This window comes from Poecilia latipinna, unplaced genomic scaffold (genome assembly GCF_001443285.1).
Source record: "Poecilia latipinna isolate Pla-1442-1.1 unplaced genomic scaffold, P_latipinna-1.0 Scaffold11, whole genome shotgun sequence".
NCBI classification, from domain to species: Eukaryota; Metazoa; Chordata; class Actinopteri; order Cyprinodontiformes; family Poeciliidae; genus Poecilia; species Poecilia latipinna.
The window spans coordinates 772598-790831 of NW_015112627.1; the positions used below are offsets into that span (position 1 = coordinate 772598).

The following is an 18234-nucleotide window of genomic DNA, read 5'->3' on the forward strand; positions in this document are numbered from 1 at the left end:
GTTTCATATATACTATATTTTGCAGCACTGACGTCATACATATTATTTTAAATATATAAATGTCTTATAAGTGTTCCTTTTGTACTAATTTACAGACTATAGGACTTTATGTGTAGCTTCAGTGTGGCGAAAGGCGGTGTGGGCTTTAAATATACCGCGCCATAAAGCGTCACTCATCTCACTTGACTGATTGACACGCATGTTTGCGCTTTCTCGGGGGAACAGGAAGCAGGCTGTAAGGAACTGAGCTTCTCATGCAGGACTTCACCGCGGCTCGGAGTTGTTCTGGAGGTGCCGTGAAGAATATGAGGAGGAAGAATTGAGAAGCAGGAAAAGGGGAAAAAAAAAAAAAAAAGCGTGGAAGACGGTAAGTAACACTGACACGACATTAGCGAGGTAAGGTTCATGAGGAAACGCAGTTAGAAATTGTCTTGCAGGTAAGCAGGCACCTGATCACCTGTGCAGCGTGACTGAGTCATGTGCAGCGACATCATTTAAACTAACAAACCAAGTAAAAAAAAAAAAAAAAAAACTTAAGACTTATCAATGCTTACCTTTGTACACTGATTTTTCTCTTTTTATTGACGGTCTCCTATAGGACAAGTGTTTCTCAACTATGGCTTTCACTGGCCATTCTATTATTTAATGGTATTCCGAAAGGCACCTCTGTTACAGACGAATTAAAAGTCTTCCCAACCCTGGTCTTCAATTCATACCACCCTGCATGTTTTAGATGTTTTTCTTCATGAACGCACCTGATTCAGTTATTTGCAATTAAAAAAAAAAAAAAAAGCCTGTAAATAAGCCAAGAACTGAAATCAGGTTTGTTGAAGCAGTGAAACATCTAAAACAAGCAGTGTGGCATGTTTTACTGAACAGGGTTGGAGAAATACTGAATACGGTAGCCTGTTACTGTTGCTGCAAAACATTAACACAGCATGATGCTGACACCACCATGCTTCACTGTACGGATGGTACTGATATGCGACACCTGATATCCACACCAGAGAGTTTCTTCATCGTCGTCTCATCAGACCGGAGAATTATGTTTCTCGTGATGTGAAAGTCTTTCAACCTCCACATGGGCTGATTTGTGATTTTTATTAAGGAGTGGCTTTTGTCAGGTCACTCTACCATGCAGATCTCACAGGTGGATCACTGCAGAGATACTTGTCCTTCTGGAAGGTACTCCTCTCTCCAAAGAGAAATATTGGAGAGGAGTACTTTGTCATTGGTCTCATCATGCATTATTATACATCAGCATGGTATGTTTTTCAAGCCCTTAGTTTCACACTATCTACCCATCAGTGTCTTGGTGGTTTTAGAGATTGAAATTATTGAAACTGGACCAGGAGTGACACTTCAGAATAATTTTAGAAGATGAAAAAGTTGCTGTTTTTGAAGGATAATTTAGTAAACCTTTTGTAGCTCTTTATATTGTGCCTATTAATGATGTCCAGCTTTATATTTTTGGGTTACTACGAATAAGTTTCAGTCACAGTTACTGAAAACAATCAAGCATTCAAGTAGGCTACAGGAACGAGGATACTGCAGTTACAATGTTTAATAAGTTGTATATTTTGCAGCAGTTGCATGTAGAACAAATACAATTTTCACACCATTTACTCTGTTGCTGTAAAATGAATTAAAGGTCCTATTCTGGTTCTGGAAAGTTTTAAATATAGTAAGCTCCAAGAGGTCAATTCTACTCTGCGTTCTGGATTAATTCACTGATGGGGATGTAAAATCATGTGACCTGAGGGTTTTTACCACAGCCACAGTTGTCCCTATGATTAGCAAGAAAATGTTGGTTAAACTCAGGATGATGTGTGATGAGTAATGATAAAATATTTTGTCACGCTCTGTTTTTTTTTTGTTTTTTTTTATAGCAACCAGTAGAAAATTATATTTTTACGCTCTTTTCGTTTATATGATTTAATTTTCTTTTAATATCACCCGTTTCACATTTGATCCATTTGTCTCCTGCGTTATGATCTTTTGCTTCCCCAGTGATGACTGACTGCTTGCTGCCTACTTTGCTGGAAGCCTGTGTGGTGGTCGGAGCGTCCAGTGAAAAACTTCATGAAATCTACCAGGTTTCTGCGTCTAAATTTGGTTTGTTCGGCTGCATTTTGCAGTGTCGCTAGCAAACATGGGGTGACATCTTTCTTATTTTGTTGAAATAGAGGTTAGCCGTTGTTGCATGTTCGTAACATTGACACAATTGGAAAACTACTCGAGTATGTTGATGACTGGTAACCAATTTTTACTGAATAAAGCAAAAATTGAATGGCTGAAACAGCATAATGGAAACAGGAAGACTTTCTAAACAACTACCATAGAATCAATCACCTTAACATGCAATCATGGAATCAATGGTCTAATAATTGGATAGATTATGTAAAAAGTATATTTTATATTCTCAAGGAATGCATAAAAGTTAATGCAGTATGTTTTTCCTGTCTTATTCAGGCTGGTGGCAGCAGTATAAGCTCAGAGTCTCTCCTGTTGGAGCCGGAGATTCTTCATGTTCTGGCTCCTCCCTTCCACAGCAGGTCAGCTGAGAATGAGACATCAAAGTTGCATGGAAAACGACACCACTCAATCCTCAGAAAGAAGAAGGAGCATCCTTCCTCAGGTAAAAAAACCAAAAACCAAAAAACAACCAGTCAAGATTTGATGCATACGACCTAGCACTGATCATTTCTAAAGAATCACGTCTGCTACGTTCTTCAGGTTCCTGATATTAGTACTTTATTTTACTGGTACTGCTATTCTGAGGATTATTTCAAGTTTTATTATTTTACAAATTTACATCTTTCCAGATCAAAGTGCATCAGGGAGAAAAGAAGGAAGCGAAGATGTCGGCGTACCAAAAAATATCAACCTCACGGCGGTACCTGAGCTCTGTTTTCCTGGTGAAACATTTTTATTTTCTCTACTTGTACACAAACGCAGAAACAACGAACCTGACTCTGAGGCAATCCTTCCTCATGAAAAGTACTAACTATTGTAATATGAATAAAGCACTTGGAGTAGCAATATTGGAGTAAATACTTGCATGTATTTTTTTTAAAATGCAATGTATGCTAATGACCTGACCTATGTTTAACTATGGTACAAAATTAAAGTTGCTTAATTTAACTCTATTTGAATGCACTTCTAACATAGAAATAGATTTATTATAAAGAAAAAAAAAAGAATTGTATTTAGACAATTTCTTACATGTACTTGTAAATGTAAAAATGTATTAAGCATTAGCATATTTACTTAATCCATTCCTTTATTATTCGAATGGCCTGCCATGAACTTTTAAATGTCTTCATTGTTTCTAATGTTGAAGACGAGCTTTGCTTTTCATAGTTCTACTGGAGGAACTGGTGATCGTAATGTCCGTCCCACAGAGGAACCGAAATTGATTGCAGTTCCCTCTCAAAGTGGTCTTTTCCAAGAGTGTTTTTTGTTTTAGTTTGTATTTTAAAGGAGACTAAACAAAGCTTATCCTTTCCTGTGATGTATAACTAAAACACCAGCAATTACGCCCAAGAACCTAGAAAGGTCCTTGGAAATGTATGAAAGGACAAAAAGCAACTCCTGGAGTCACAGGGGAAGAGTTTTGAATCCCAAATTCAGTTTTTTTTAATCTTATATAATGTCTTGTAGAAGTCTTCATCTATTAAAGTCAGTGCTTTCTGTGAGGGGATCCATATATGCAGACTGCAACATTAAGATGCGGTATGTTTTTGTTTTTATCGCCAGGTGGTCTGCTGGTCACTGGGGAGAAGAAAGAAGAGCAGTTCCACTTCCTGGTTTTTACCGACGTCTTCGGCAACAAGACTCATGGAGTAGTGATGCAGTATTATCGATCAATACTGGTACGCTGAGCAGCATGCACTACTTCATAAATAATACAGCAACGCAATTTCTGCCATCTCTAAACAGGAAACAGGAAATGTTATGCTAAATAGATATCTGTAACTATCAACATCCTCAAATAATAGTAATGTCTAATGACAGTTTGCCCAGTTAAGTTGTTTTTTTTTTTTTTTTTTACTATTTTTAAAAAATGTTTTTTTTGAAACCATCAACACAATTTAAGATAATAATAATATATAATTCAAATTGGGATCTGAAATGAAAACTGATGAATGATTAATTTCTTCTACTTCCCATCAAAGGAAGGGACGACCGGTTATCAGCGTGGAGCCGGATCTTTAAAGCTCTCTAAATGTTTCTCCGCTGTCGGCGTTTGTGTCATATCCAAGTATCCTTATTTTACTGCCCTCAAAGACTGCCTGTCATGGTGAGAAACCGAAGAAACCTGATGCGTATATCATTGCTGAAATGATTTTGTGTCTGTGTAGGTACAACATATTTACCGTATTTATGGCTCGCAAATCAGCCTTACAATTCATATTGTTTTATGACAAAGCCGTACGTGTTTCGATACAATCCCGTTGTTTTATACCCTGTGTCTGTCATTGCCTCATATTTCTTATCATTATTTGCCAGTCTTCTGTTTCAGCTGAGTTCATGTCGGTTGTCAGAGATGGAGGAGAAACTGAATGAATTTGCAATCAAGCTGAGCCTTGTGCCAATTCCACCTCCCGGGCAGCTTCATTTGGTATGTGGACCAGTTCTAACTGGACGTCGTCGTCGTAATGATAATTTTGCTAAACACGTTTTACCACGTTCATTACTCTGAGTATTCCAAATAGAAATGTTGGTTTGAAGCAGTAAAACTACAGGGTTTGTGCTCCATTTTTTTTTTTTTTTTTCGCCAGATGTTTACATTACGTCCCTTGACTATCGTGTTGCCGTCCAGAGAGGACAAAAGCCTTCCAGCTATCGACTTGGACCTCCACCTGCCCTTCCTTTGCTTCCAACCGCAGCAACTACTGCTGGTATTTCGCACTGATTTAGCATTTAAACGCAACAAGAGGCAGTTCAGATTAATGGTTACGTCTCTGCGTTTCTCTTTCTGTAGGTGCTTTCTTGTCTTCTGCAGGAGCAACGGGTGGTATTGTTTTCTGCTGACTTGGCAAGACTGACGCTAGTAGCAGAAAGCCTGTTAATTTTTTTGCAGGTCCGTTAACACATACATCTGTTGATCTGTCGACTGCAAAACAATGTTTGTTTTTTATTCTGGTTTGTGTTGGACTACCTCATCTAATTCAAAATCCATGCTGATGATCATTATGGTAAACGATAATCGATGAGATGGCCAGAAAGCAGTTGGAATCCTTACAATTAAGACATTCACGTAAAATTTAATCAAATAAAACTTGTTCTGTTGAACAGTCTCTGGTGGTGAGTGATTTCAGATTGTTAAAACTTTCAAAGAAGAATAAAATAAAATAAAATAAAAAACATCAAACTAATAATCCAGTGATCTGATTTGTTGTATCTCGCTGGTGAATTTTGAGAATATATTTTATTTAAAAATATTGGCTGTAAAACATAAAACTCTAAGGGAAAACGAATTCTGTATTGCGCCATGTTAGACGTGTGTTTTAATATATCGTTGCTTTCATCTTCCCCAGCCTCTGACATGGCAGCATCCTTATGTTCCTGTGCTGGCCAGAGGAATGCTGGACTTCGTGATGGCTCCCACTGCCTTTCTTATGGGATGCCATCTGAGCCATTACGCTGAAGTTGCTGCTGTAAGTTCATTACCTGCCAAAATAACATTTCTGCATATAAAGTTAACGCTAAAGTCTCCAACTCTATGCAAGACATTAAGAACAAAATAAAAGTCTTTAAATCATGTTTTATTTACTCTCTTTTCAATACGATTTTCTTCTTATTTTTTTTATGTTTGTTTAGGAAACTGATGATTTGATCTTGGTGAATATTGACGATGGGACCGTTTCCACTTCTTTGTCTGATGCCATCGATATCCCTGAAATTCCTCCAGCTGCTGCAAACTACTTCATGCAGAGGTGTAAAGTGTGCTTTAGGATCAGTAATCAAAGCTGAGCTACACCAAAACACCATCTCACACGTACTGAATGGAGAGATGTTTTTGCCTTTTACAGGAGTCGCTCGTTGCGGATACATTTTGACTTGGACCAGTACCACAGTGCAAGCTGCATGGACGTCAACGAGCAGCGTGCACAAAGAAGAGCCTGGCAACGCAAACTCAACCACGAGATCCAGAAGATTTCTCTGGAACTGCTGGTCAACATATTCAGGTGTTACGAACGCTTGGCTGCAGGTTGATCGTTTTCTTAAACATATTCTGTTTCGCTATGCTAGAATACTCTTGTGTGTTTTAATCAGGGATGTTTGCAGCCATCTGAACTATGAACATCGAGTGTTTCACAGCGAAGAGTTCCTGAAAACGAGGGAGCCAGACGAGCTGCTTTTTTACAAAGTGGTATTGCCTCAATTTTCTGGCTTTTGTTTATTTATAGTTGCAAAGGTTTGGTTAAAGGTTAGCTAGTATTATTTAAAACATCTAAAATATTGATACGCCTGTGTTGCAGGTATTGGACACACACATCTTCCACTCCTTCTTGAGGGATCGACTCAACAAAAAAATGGATCACTTTGCACGAATGGAGCTCAGCACTCGGGCTGAGATGCAGAAGTGCGTCATTGTATCAACTGAGCAGGCTTAAAAATCCTTGTGAAATTTCTGCACTTTTGCAAAACTATTCATCCTTCTGAAACTGTTTCACATGTTATAGCATTGCAACCTCAAAAATATGTATTTTTTATTTTTTGAGGGGGGGGGAATTGTGGAATATAAATTGGATACTTACGAGTTTTATTTATTAAATAAACACATGGAAATGCAATGGCGATTCCACTTCACAACTATGCACTGTCTTGTGTTGGTCTACCAAAAAAAAAAAAAAATCTCAATAAAATAATGTGACATTTTGAAGGAAATGAAAACTTTTTCATTACACTGTATTGTACAGTGCTGTGAACAACTATAGAAGTAGAAGCAAAAAATACAAACTCATACGTTTGATCCGTCTGTGTAGATGATCTGAATCAATTCACAACCTGAAAATATGAAGATTTAACAAGGAAGTTGTCCAGCATGTTATGGTATTGCTTTGTAAAACCCCGGTCAGTCTACTGACCTTGTTTTCTTTTCCTGTGTGTGCTGCAGAATGCCTGTCGTTGAGGTGCCGCGCAGACCGACCATGCAAGAAATCCTAACCCGGAGAAAGAGCTCTGGTTTCGGGAACAAGCTGAGTAAAAGACTGGGGATGAGTCTCCCTAACTTAGGGGGGTATCAGGTTCTCAGCATTGAGAAAAACCCGCTGCTCACCAGGGCCGTCATGTCTGATTCAGGTGGGAGAAATAAAACTAATCGGCTGTACGGCGGGGCAAAGCATTATTTTTCATTCGGTGGCACATTGCAGTATACGAGCATTTCATTTGACTTTCTGATGTAACGTTTATGTGTTAAAATTGCAACTTTGATTTAAAGTATCTGTTAATCAGTCCCATAAATAAGCTTTTAACTCGTGGCTCTTTCTTAGTTTCCTTAAATGAAAGCATTGATTTAAGTCTTGTGCAGGGCGTCTTCAATCATAAAACTTCAGATATTTCATAGTTAAAGATAACATTCAGGCCAAAAATGTTTGAGTGTTTTGCATTAGTTTAAAAAAAAAAAACAGTCACTGCATAGGCCTACATAGTTAAGACATATATTAAGTACATTTATGAAACTGATGCTCACTTTCTTTTTTTGCTATTGCATTTATTTTCTCGTCTCTTTCCACATTCTCTTCCGTTCTTCCTCCAGCGCTGAAAACACCACCCGACCCTGTGAAAGTTTTTAAACTCCCAGAGTTCCCAGTGTTTCTGTCTTTCCACACTGTCCAAGCTTATTATAGTGAGCTCATCCAACTGCTGGGAAATGCTATTTTCTCTGTCCAAACCGAGAACTCGTCTCTGCTGGCCAGGTATTATGTCTTGATCTCGGATTAAAACGTAAAACTTTAATCCACCAACATGACTCCTACTATTTTTGTCTCTCCAGATTTTACTACTTGCGAGGTTTCATCAACACGCTGTGTTCAAGGCGACTGGACGCCTTGAGTGACTTCCAGAGTCTCAACAAGACCGACATGGCAATCTTTCCCACGCATTTGGTCGCGTGGCTCGTGGACTCGCTGCAACAAGAGGAGCTGCAGCAAGCCCAAACGAGACCTGAGCTTAAGAGTCTTCTTTTCAAGGTCTGTCAGCAAACTCACACACGCGGTGTTTTGGTCGCAGTTGCAGCTCGTTGTCAGCGGGTGAATGGATCAAGTCGTTCTGTTTGCCTTTGCTAGATAAAAACGGATAACGAGAAGCCGGCTGTTCGGACAGATAATCGCATCAAGAAGTTTAAACTTCCTCAGAGTCCCTTGGGTCAGGACGAGTTTGTACGCTGCATTCAGGAATGTGGAATTGTAAAGGACGTGGCAACAATAAGTCGCTTATTTGATGCACTCACTGATGGTAAGGGATAAAATGGCAAGTATTAAAAGCCTACGATGCACAACTCATAATAACCTATAGTCAAATGAATTTGACGTTTCTAGATAGAAAAGGTCTTCAAGTAAATATTCATAAGAAGCATTCAAACAGCTAGTTTATTTTGTGCAAATCAGACTGTTTGCCAGACAGCTTAACTCCTAAGTAGCTTTCTTTTCTATGGTTGATCATTTAACTGGATGACTCAATTATGTTTTAATCAGAGATCAAGACATAATACCTGGCCAGCAGAGAAGACCTGTGTGTCACCATCTGTTGCCAAAATCAAATCTACAGTGTCCTCAAAGACAAGTTGCAAAATCAAAGGGACAGTTCTGATCCTGGGTGCTTTATGTCAACATGTTTGCAAAATTGAACCAAAGCCTTTCCCTGACCCTTTTGCAAGCACATTAAGCAATGTTACAATAATATTTATTGTAAGAAATTCACAAATTCCCTATTTTGTATTCTGAGCCACAAGCTGAGATGTGTTCAGGAGTGTTAAGAGCTGCTTAAATCTTTCATAAAAGCAAATGAATTTACTAAGCGCTTTGATGCTTAGCTGACTGAACAGTCTGACTCGAGTTGTTTCAGCTGTCAGGAAGACAGAGATCAAACTTAACGGTTTCAGTGTCGCTGACTTTGTCGGCTGAGTGTGACGATGCATTGCTGTTGATGTCATGTTTTATTCTGAGGCCACAAAAACTCCAGAATAAGTTATTTTTGCCTTGCAAATCAGTCTGCTCTGCTACTAAATGAAAGATGAGGCACAGCACACGTCTTCAAAGAAAAGTGAGGATAATCGGCATGTCGGATAACGCCGAGAGTGAGAGAGGATCAAGTGCATTTATTGTTAGAGGTCATCAGTGCATGACATTAAATTCCTACCCATGACTCGGTTCTTAAAGAGTCTTTGTATGTGGGACAAAGATTTATTTTCCTCTTTCAGTTCTGACGTAAAAGACAATCATGCACAGCTAGATGGAAGAAAATGCACCAAAACTCTGACGGCGGTTAACACTGAAGTCCATGTTTTGTTGCAAGAATGTGTCGTAAGCGCAAACGTAAAACAAGCTTTTGCGAGATTAAAAGTGGAACGAGTTCAAATCTTCAAAATGTTAATACAGGTTGTTTATATTTTATTATTATTATTATTGTTTTGTTAAATTTAATGATGGTTTTACCCTGACAACAAACCTCGTCTTTGTTGCAGAACAACATACGAAGGTGGACCCAAAAGTCTTCCGAATGTTTTACACCTTCTGGAAGGAGACGGAGGCCGAAGCACAAGATGTCAACCTCCTCTCTGAGGTCGTCAGCCGCCTCGACGACGGCGAATGCGTTTCCAAGTTGTCCTCGCGCGTCAAGACCTCGTACGGCGTCGGAAAAATTGCCATGACGCAAAAGCGCTTGTTTCTGCTCACGGAGGGACAGCCGGGCTTCCTGGAAATTGCAAAGTTCAGAGACATACAGGTTAAACATATCTTATTCAGATATTTCATACTGAAAATTTCTACTTTGCTGCTGTTATAAATCCTACCATCCCTTTTTTTAGGAGGTAAAGATGGCCTCCGCCCCCTTTCTTCTTGTCCGTATCCTCAGTCTTCGGATCAAGACTTTTAGCAGGCCTGAGCTATTTGAAGCAAACCTAAAGACGGAGACCGGACTATGGAACCTCATCATCAAAGAGATGTGGGCTGGGCGCAAGATGGGCGACCAAGATAAGGTACAACACAACAAACGATAAAACCCTAAACGTGGCCTCCTGTTTTCAGAAATTATGTGTCTACCTTCTACTTTATTGACGTCTTTGTTGTCTTTTCTCAGGACCCGCAGTGCATGACTCAAGCTCTGACTAATGTCTTGTTGATGGATGCCGTCTTTGGCTGCCTGAACCCTCACAGATCCATCTCTGCAGCTTCGAAGCTGGTTTACTTTGATAAAGTCTTACATGAAGGTTAGGTTCCCTTACCTGGTTTCTCTACTTTCGGATGCAGTGACTTTGTTTAAAGACTTTTTTTTTTTTTTTTACAACTGTCACATGGTAGATGTTTGCTCTAAACAATTGGATGACCTTTTTGACAAGTTTTTGTCAGTTGTGTATTACTGTTTTATGTTACTGTACGTTTATTGTAAATTAATGTATGCATTTTTTTTGTGTGTCTTTGACCAGTTGATATGATGGTTCCTAATACTACCTCAGAGACTCTAAAGCATAAAATCAACCCATCTCTGGACTTGGCAGAGCCTCAGACTGTATGTGTGCTGCTGTACACGCCAGGTATCTGATTGTTTGACTTTAAGAAATGTGCAACTATTTTTCTGAGATTTGCAACTTTATTTCCTCATGTGTCGGGCAATGCGTGTGCATTTTCCTCTACACATGTTTTTGACATGTTGACACTGAGTTCTTCGAGTGAACAAAGCTGGTCTGTACTGGAACATTATATCTCAGATGTCCTGCAAGAGAAAAATGGAAATTCCCTTAAGTCACTTTTCCCCAACCCTGATCCTCAAGTAAGAGGTTTCTACTGTCAGTCCTCGAGGGCCAGGATGCTGCATGTTTTATTTCCCTCCCTGGTTCAACACACCTGAATTAATTAATGGCTCGTCAGCCGGCCTCTGCAGAGCTTTGACGTGCCGAGGAGGTAGCGACTACCAGGGTGTTGAACCAGGGAGAGAACTAAAACATGCAGAATACCAGCCCTCGAGGACTGGCTTTCAACAACCGTNCGTGTTTTAGGTGTTGCCATTGGTACATATAGAGTGTTTGACTATTTTCAGTTTCTAGATTCTTTCTCAGTCACTTAAAAAACTGGCGTAAACTAATATAATGCGAGACGACATAAAAAGGCGCATGACTAACATGTATTTTTCTTCAACAATCTGATGTGCTGTTCTATTTTAGAATCCGCAACTGGTTTTCACTTCCAATTTAAATGTCTTTTTGTTACAATTTCAGGTCAGTTGCGGGACAAAAAATCCCCAATAGTGATGAACCCCAAGCTGTGGGTGGCACTGAGTGGCGGCAGAGTGGTCGTATTTGATGCAGCTAGCTGGTCGATGCTGCAGGATTGCATTCAGACGGGAGAGTTACAAGTGGTGAGAGCAGCCTGATGCCATACAGACACGTGATTAAAGGTCTTAAAAATAATTCAAAGTAATGCGAAAGCTTATTAAGGATATAATCCTGTGGGTGAGAATTTTAGTATTGCTTGAAACACAGCTTGTGTAAAAGAAAAGAAAAATGTTATCATCTTTGTTGCTTTGTTAATGTACTAAGAACAACATGTTTTAGGTTTATTTGCTAAGTTGCTTTTTCTGGGGAAAAATTAATAAACTTAGAAACTGAGTACGGAAATTAGAGTTAAGTCGACGTTTGTTTAGTTTTTTTTTTTTTAAGTTTTTTTTTTATTATTATTATTGTAACAACCCACAACAACCTGGCCTCTCCTTTTATTGACATCCTACAAGACGAACACTTCATGACCAAGTGTTTGTTAGCAGAGTTGTCTGCACCATCACACAACCTTCACCAAAGGCTGTTTGGTATTTACAGACAGGATTTGGCAAGACTTCTGTGGGTGGAATCTATGTATTCAACTTTGCCACTCTATACCCACAAATGCCCTTCTTTTTGCAAATGTGACACCTTTTTAGAGAAATAAACCACATTTCTTATATATTGGCTATATGTGTTATTGCCAAGCATTTCTTCAGAGAAAGCCTGTCTCTCACACACATTTCCATTGTTTTTCGAAAATGTGCTGAAGTTATTTCCAGTTTTTTGTACTTTGAATGTAGTTCTTAGAAGTTATTAAATTATTTTTTATTTCGTATGTTTGAGTAACTGTCCTAAGCATTCATCGGCTTATGCCTCACATTACTAGTGTAATAGTACTTAATAGATAAATAGTAACATTGTACACAAAGAAGGCATTTCTTGTGTTTTTTTTTGTTTTTTCTTTTACTCTGGTAACATGTTTCTGAGGATGGTGAAACTAAATTTTCACGTAATTTTATTCTCCTTGCAGACATGCATGATGGGGCTGGTCCATGATCAGGTCTGGATGGGTTCTCAGGACTCTGTTATTTACATCATCGACACCCACAGCATGTCCTGCAACAAACAGCTGACTGAACACCGACATGAAGTGACTGGCCTCTCTGTTGACACCACAGATCATAGCAATGGGTGAAGATGTTATTATTCTCAGAGAATAATTTTTTCCTCAAATAGCAGCCTCTTCAAGTTGAATGTGGGTTTGTAACTAGCACCTTTTCATCTTTCTATTTTTCAATTTTCTAGGCAACTTGCTTACTCCTGCAGCTGCGACGGGACAATCCTGCAATGGGACTCGGCCACCCTGAAGGTGAAGCGCCAGTTCCACCTCAGCTGTGACCGCCTCTGCTCCATACGATCCTATGACGGCATCCTTTGGTGCTGTGAGTACACACTGTTGGTTCAGTCGGACATTTCAATCTGATTTGGTGCGTGTTTGTCATTGTACCTTCTCTCTTCAGTTCAACTGATGTCGACCTATTTTTCAAAGAAATATGCTCACATTTCAACAAAATGTGCAAAGCTGGTATATCCTACAGACTTTCAGATGCAAGTGCAATGAAAAGTCGCTCTACAGACTATTAATGCAGAGAGCGAATATCAATTCGTCCCACACTAAACGTATTCAAATGCAAGAATCGTTGAAATCTACGGGTCACTTTTATCTTTTTCTCTGTGCAGTTATGTGCTGCTCTGTGTTGCTCTGTTGCATAAAATTCTAATAAACTTAAATGAGATGTCGATAACTCTTCATCCATCTTTACGGTTTTCATCTTACCTGCTCATCATGACTCATCAACAAGCAGACACTTTAAGTATTTTCTTTTTAACCTGAGTGTTTTTGCATGTGCAGGTTGTGGTGACAGCATTGTGGAACTAAAAAAGTGTGGCGCTCCACAGAGGAGGATAGTGCTTCCTGATGACTTACGGAGCATGCCCAGTTGCTTCAGCTGCTTTATTGTTGTTCCAGAGGTGACTTGAAAACTTTAACACTGCAGTCTCTTTCACAAGTTTATATTACATATTATCAGGTGGCATTGAGTAACACTGGACCTTCAGAATAATTTGCTGCTCAAACTTCTAAACCAGAAATTTTAAAATGTTTTCCAAATCGTAATGAAAACCAGCAAATCTAACTAAAAGGTTGGTGTGTTGCAGCGCGGACAAGTTTGGACAGGCTGCTCTGACTCGGTGGAGTTGTGTCTCTGGCAGACTGACGACCTCAACCAATCACCCAAAAGAATTTCTCTGCCAGGCACGTCAGGAGTCACGTGTATGATTCGAGTCAAAAACCAGGTGAGCTCTGAATACATGCCTGTTTACATGGCTTATTGGCTTATCTAATTAATATTTATTCGCCAAATTCTAACTCCTTTAGCGTTAATATATAATGGTAATAATCAGAAAATCTATTTTATTTTTGATTTGTTCAGTCAAACTAAATGGGAAAACTAATCTGCCATGTAATCATGACTTAAATTGACCCAGAGCCTGAAATTGTTCCAGAGTGGCTCTAGGTGGGTATTGCTTTGTGGCACTTATCGGTGTGGACTTATTTAATGCTCCGCTTCATTTCTTCTTCCCAGATCTGGGTTGGCTGCAGAGGATGGAGCAGAATCGGAGGTCTTTGTGACGGTCAGCTGAAAAGCCTGGTGTTGGTGTTAGACTTAGACAGTCTGACGGTGACAAAAGAGCTTCTGGCCCATTCGGACAGTATCCAGACTCTCTGTTCTGCTGAGGACCGTTATGTGCTGAGTGGCTCTGCACGTCGGGATGGCAAGATTGCCATCTGGCAGGTTGCATAAAAAACATTTCAAGATAACAAAACAAATTTCAATATGCAGAAATGTATTTAGGTGCAAAGATATGTTTTTATATTTTATTTCTTGGATTCTATTAGTTTATAACAGTAACTTTACTTTTTTTTTTAAGGACAAATGTTTTGATTTCTTCTTAATGAAATAATTTTAATTTGCTAATGACACACAACATTTAAGTAAGATGATAATATCTGTACCTCATGTTTTTATGTTTTAGTAGAGTACTGAAAGGTGATGTTTGTTTCTATGTAAAAAAAATTCTAATAAATATTCTTTATTTTACTGTGATGTTTGTATAGGAATATAAATTACATATTGTTTCCGTTTCTTTGCAATGCCGTATTTTATAGTTTTGAATGTATAAAAAATATTAACCAATCGTAGCCTCATCCGCTGGTCACGTGACAACGTCTCTTTGACGTCAATTCCCTGCGACGCCTATTGCTTACCAGACATTTCCTCATGCGGGTGGTTTTCTCCCAAAAATATACATTATTTTAGGTAAGTCATCAGTGGGTATGTAGTTATAGCATTCTTTAGATGCGGCCTATGTTCAGGTTCTATCATTTTAATCTGCTGGATGAGGAAAAAGGACTGGCGGTGTTTTAGTGCGTCTCCTCATTTCCACACAAGGTCAGGTTCTGATGTTACATGATAGGACCATGTTCAGTGTTGGCTTTGGAAAAAATAAAAAATAATTGGAAGAAACATTTTCGGATACAGTCACAGTGACTCTGATGCAGAACTTGATATAGTTTTTTTCCACTGTGCGAGTCTCCGGTAAGTAAATGCAGGTCGTACAACCCCCCATTTCCTCCTAGCAAGATCTTCATGTTTCCGAAACTTTAGTCGAGCTGGTGGGGATGTGTGACAGAGTTTTTGTGTTTGACAGAGTTTTATTCATTGTCAGAATTGCAAACTCATAACCGCAAAAAATTCCGTAGTTAATCAGTGGCACACTTATGAATTTGAGGGGCTATTTCTGTACTTATTTTCGATGTGTTTAGAGAAAAAACGACTTTAGAAAGGTTAATTTTATTACCCGTTCAGAAAGCTCTGCAGTTGCTACAATAATTACATCCCGTTACCGACATGGAGTTTCATACATTTTTTTTTTGTATATATATGTATATTTATATATACATATATGTATAGTAATCGGGTAACCTGCCTCAACAGAACACTGCAGAACACCAAATTTATGCTCTTTGAATTGCCTTGTTGCTGAAAATGTGCTATATAAATAAAATTACTGCTCTGCTTCTCACAGATCATTAGTGGGATGTGTGTTTTTGGATTGTGAGGAGATTTCCTCTCCAGTCTCACCGCTCTGAACGAATGGCCAACCGCCTGCTGGGCAGATGTGCCCACTTAATCTGCAAGTCTTCCTCTCAGGCTGCAGCCACTGGCACTGCTGTCCGCTTTCAGCCACCCTTAGGTGGACCTGTAGAGGTACCGAGGGTTAGAAACTGGTTATGGGTCACTGAGAGATTGTTCTGCGAGTGGACGGCGACCAAAGATGAGCCACATCACAATGTTCTGGTGCGAACTCATCTGTATGAGATGATAGAGAAAGTGTCGGCTCCAGACGAGGTTTTGTCTGCTTGGGAACAGTACGGAGGGAGTGGTAATCAGGCGGCTGCCTCCCTGGTGAAGTGGACTCAGCTGATGCTAAAGACAAAGGAGAAGTTTACAGGAGACCAAGATGAAGTGCTGACAGATTCAAGGCTGGTTGAAATGATGAGTACTCTATCAAAAGATGTAAGGGTTCCCCTATTGCTTACTTCTCATTTAATTAGGTATTTGTGCCTGTTTTATGTCAATATGTTATTTTTTTCCCCCCCCAGGTGTCATCAGTGTGGAATGGCAATCTGGTGAGTGTTTTGCGGTCCCTCTGGATCATGAAGATCCCCACTTCCCATCCAGTGCTGGGTTCTGTCCAAACAGAGGTCCGGTGGAGAGTCCGAAGGCTCTCCTACAAGCAACTGGGCTTCCTGATAGACTGGGGAGTGGCGAGGAAAGCCCCACAAGATGTAGCGATCGTGAACGCTGCCTTGAAACAGCTGGAGCTGCGCTGGACGGAAATCGCCGATACCAAAACCGTCAGCGCTTTGATCTCCAAAGGAGAGCACATGGCGCCTGCTTTGGTGGACAGACTTGAAGATAAGGTATCAGCTATTTTATTTACGTGTAGAGATACTTGATAAGTGCATGCCGGTTAACTCAAATATAATTGAAAAGTACATTCTGGTAATTCAATTAAAGAAGTAAAACTGATATATCTTTCTCAGAGAATTGGAACATTTAATACAAAAAAAAAGGCAATATGGTATTTGCATGAGGAAATGAGGAAAACCGCACACTTGACAATAGTTCAGCGTGCTTTTGTTGGTAAACCTCCCCCCCATTCTGAACTCAAATACGTTAATAGAAAGTTGAGTGGAAGAAAAAGTAGCTGATAAAGGTTCGGTGGCAATTGATAAATATAATGTTATTATTATTTATTAAGATGCTGCTGTTATTGAGAACCACTGGTACCACTGAATGTTGTTGCTAAAGATTCCCACTTATAAAGCATTATAAGGACCTCTTAAAAAAATAAAAATAAAAAAAATAAATAAATTAAATCTTTTGCAGGCATTAGAGCTCTCAGAGGGCTTTTCAGCTGAAGATATCAGGAAAGTCTGTGTAGCACTGGCAGCTCAGAACCGCAGAAGCATCCCATTACTCAGGGCCGTGTCCTACCACCTCCTCCAGAAACCCTCATCCGAGTTCACCACTCCATTAATAATGGATCTGGCCTTCGCATACGGTAATATCCCTGACAGTAAAATGATCTGAAGCTGCTTCTATTGGTTATAAAAAGACTAATTAAGTTGTAAAGTTCAATGTCGATGTAAAGTTGGAGGAGAATAAATATGGCAATGACTCATATTTTTCATTCTTTCTAGGAAAGCTGAATTTCAACCAATCTCAGGTTTTTCAGCGAATGGCCAGCGAGTTGCTACCCAGAGTTCCTGAGCTCAGCTCCACTGACGTCACGCGCTGTGCCAAGTCTCTGGGCTTCCTCAAATGGCTCCACATTCCTCTCTTTGAAGCCTTTGCTGAGGTCAGTTGTCTCTTATCCAGGGCTTCATCAATGACCTCAGATTAATTGGTTTGTTTTTGTTTCTTCTCCTCACTGACTGTCATGTTTTTTTGTTTTGTTTCCCCCAGCACTACACAGCGAAGAGTGAAAAGTACAGCACTTTCCAGCTCTGCAATCTGCTCATGACTTTTGCCAGGCTTGGCTTCCAGCCCACCAAAGGAGAGGAGTTTTACAGAAAGGTATTAACGAGTTGAAGTTGCTGCAGATCTGCTGCCTGCGCCCGGTCGGTTCAACTTCTGCGTGTTCTCTGCTTCTCGACAGGTTCATGTTGTGTTGAAGGAGTCTCTCGCGAGTCTGGAGCCTTTCCTGCAGACGGATGTGGTGTGGTCCCTGTGTGTCTTACAGCAGGCCAAGCCCGACTACCTCATCCCTATGACTCAGACAAGTCATGTTACCAACCTGCAAGGTAAACTGCTTACCTGGGTGGTGGATTATCAACACCTTTAAGGGGATTGAAAATGCTGCAACAGTGGAGTTAAAAGTCAGCATCCAATTTTCCTGCATGCATTTTCAGTCGTCCTGTAGGATTGAAGGTTTGAAAATAAATTTGAGTACGTTAATTCTGAAAAGAAGTTATATCAGTTTTCTATTCTATCCTATTTGTTCTCTGTCTGCGCAAAGGCATATTTGCATTCTTGTGCATTTGCATTTAGGGATAATAACCTCCTACATATTTGATGGGTTGTTCAGCTTATTGTAAAGTAAGTTTTTTTTTTTTTTTT

At 39.6% G+C, this 18234-nt stretch overlaps 2 protein-coding genes across 5 annotated transcripts in view; both read left to right on the top strand.

Annotated features, from left to right (window-relative positions):
* The first annotated feature begins 69 nt into the window (after positions 1–69).
* On the top strand, positions 70–14652 carry LOC106946062 (DENN domain-containing protein 3-like). 3 transcript variants are annotated; one of them, XM_015030173.1, is made up of 28 exons: positions 70–396; positions 2011–2096; positions 2473–2638; positions 2826–2918; positions 3760–3875; positions 4179–4303; positions 4513–4624; positions 4785–4904; positions 4988–5086; positions 5544–5663; positions 5827–5942; positions 6039–6194; positions 6283–6379; positions 6489–6592; positions 7127–7311; positions 7769–7928; positions 8006–8201; positions 8298–8466; positions 9695–9954; positions 10037–10207; positions 10309–10438; positions 10655–10762; positions 11444–11583; positions 12516–12676; positions 12791–12927; positions 13398–13516; positions 13703–13840; positions 14131–14652. In XM_015030173.1, exons 2-28 carry the CDS (start codon positions 2013–2015, stop codon positions 14347–14349), a joined length of 3801 nt encoding a protein of 1266 aa, XP_014885659.1. In that variant the 5' UTR covers positions 70–396; positions 2011–2012; the 3' UTR covers positions 14350–14652. The 3 variants fall into 3 exon arrangements, with proteins under 3 accessions (XP_014885659.1, XP_014885669.1, XP_014885650.1); XM_015030183.1 differs by having other exon boundaries at positions 70–367; XM_015030164.1 differs by lacking the exons at positions 70–396; positions 2011–2096 and having other exon boundaries at positions 2146–2638.
* Positions 14653–14756: 104 nt separating this feature from the next.
* tbrg4 (transforming growth factor beta regulator 4) overlaps positions 14757–18234 on the top strand; it is a 9685-nt gene continuing 6207 nt past the window's right edge. The window contains exons 1-7 of one of the 2 annotated variants that reach the window (XM_015030208.1): positions 14757–14865; positions 15635–16125; positions 16212–16532; positions 17002–17176; positions 17316–17473; positions 17581–17691; positions 17774–17918. In XM_015030208.1, coding sequence (XP_014885694.1) covers positions 15703–16125; positions 16212–16532; positions 17002–17176; positions 17316–17473; positions 17581–17691; positions 17774–17918 — 1333 coding nt within the window. In that variant the 5' untranslated portion in view covers positions 14757–14865; positions 15635–15702. Of the gene's footprint in view, positions 14866–14922; positions 15145–15634; positions 16126–16211; positions 16533–17001; positions 17177–17315; positions 17474–17580; positions 17692–17773; positions 17919–18234 lie in introns of those variants that run through there. The other variant, XM_015030217.1, reaches the window with a different exon arrangement.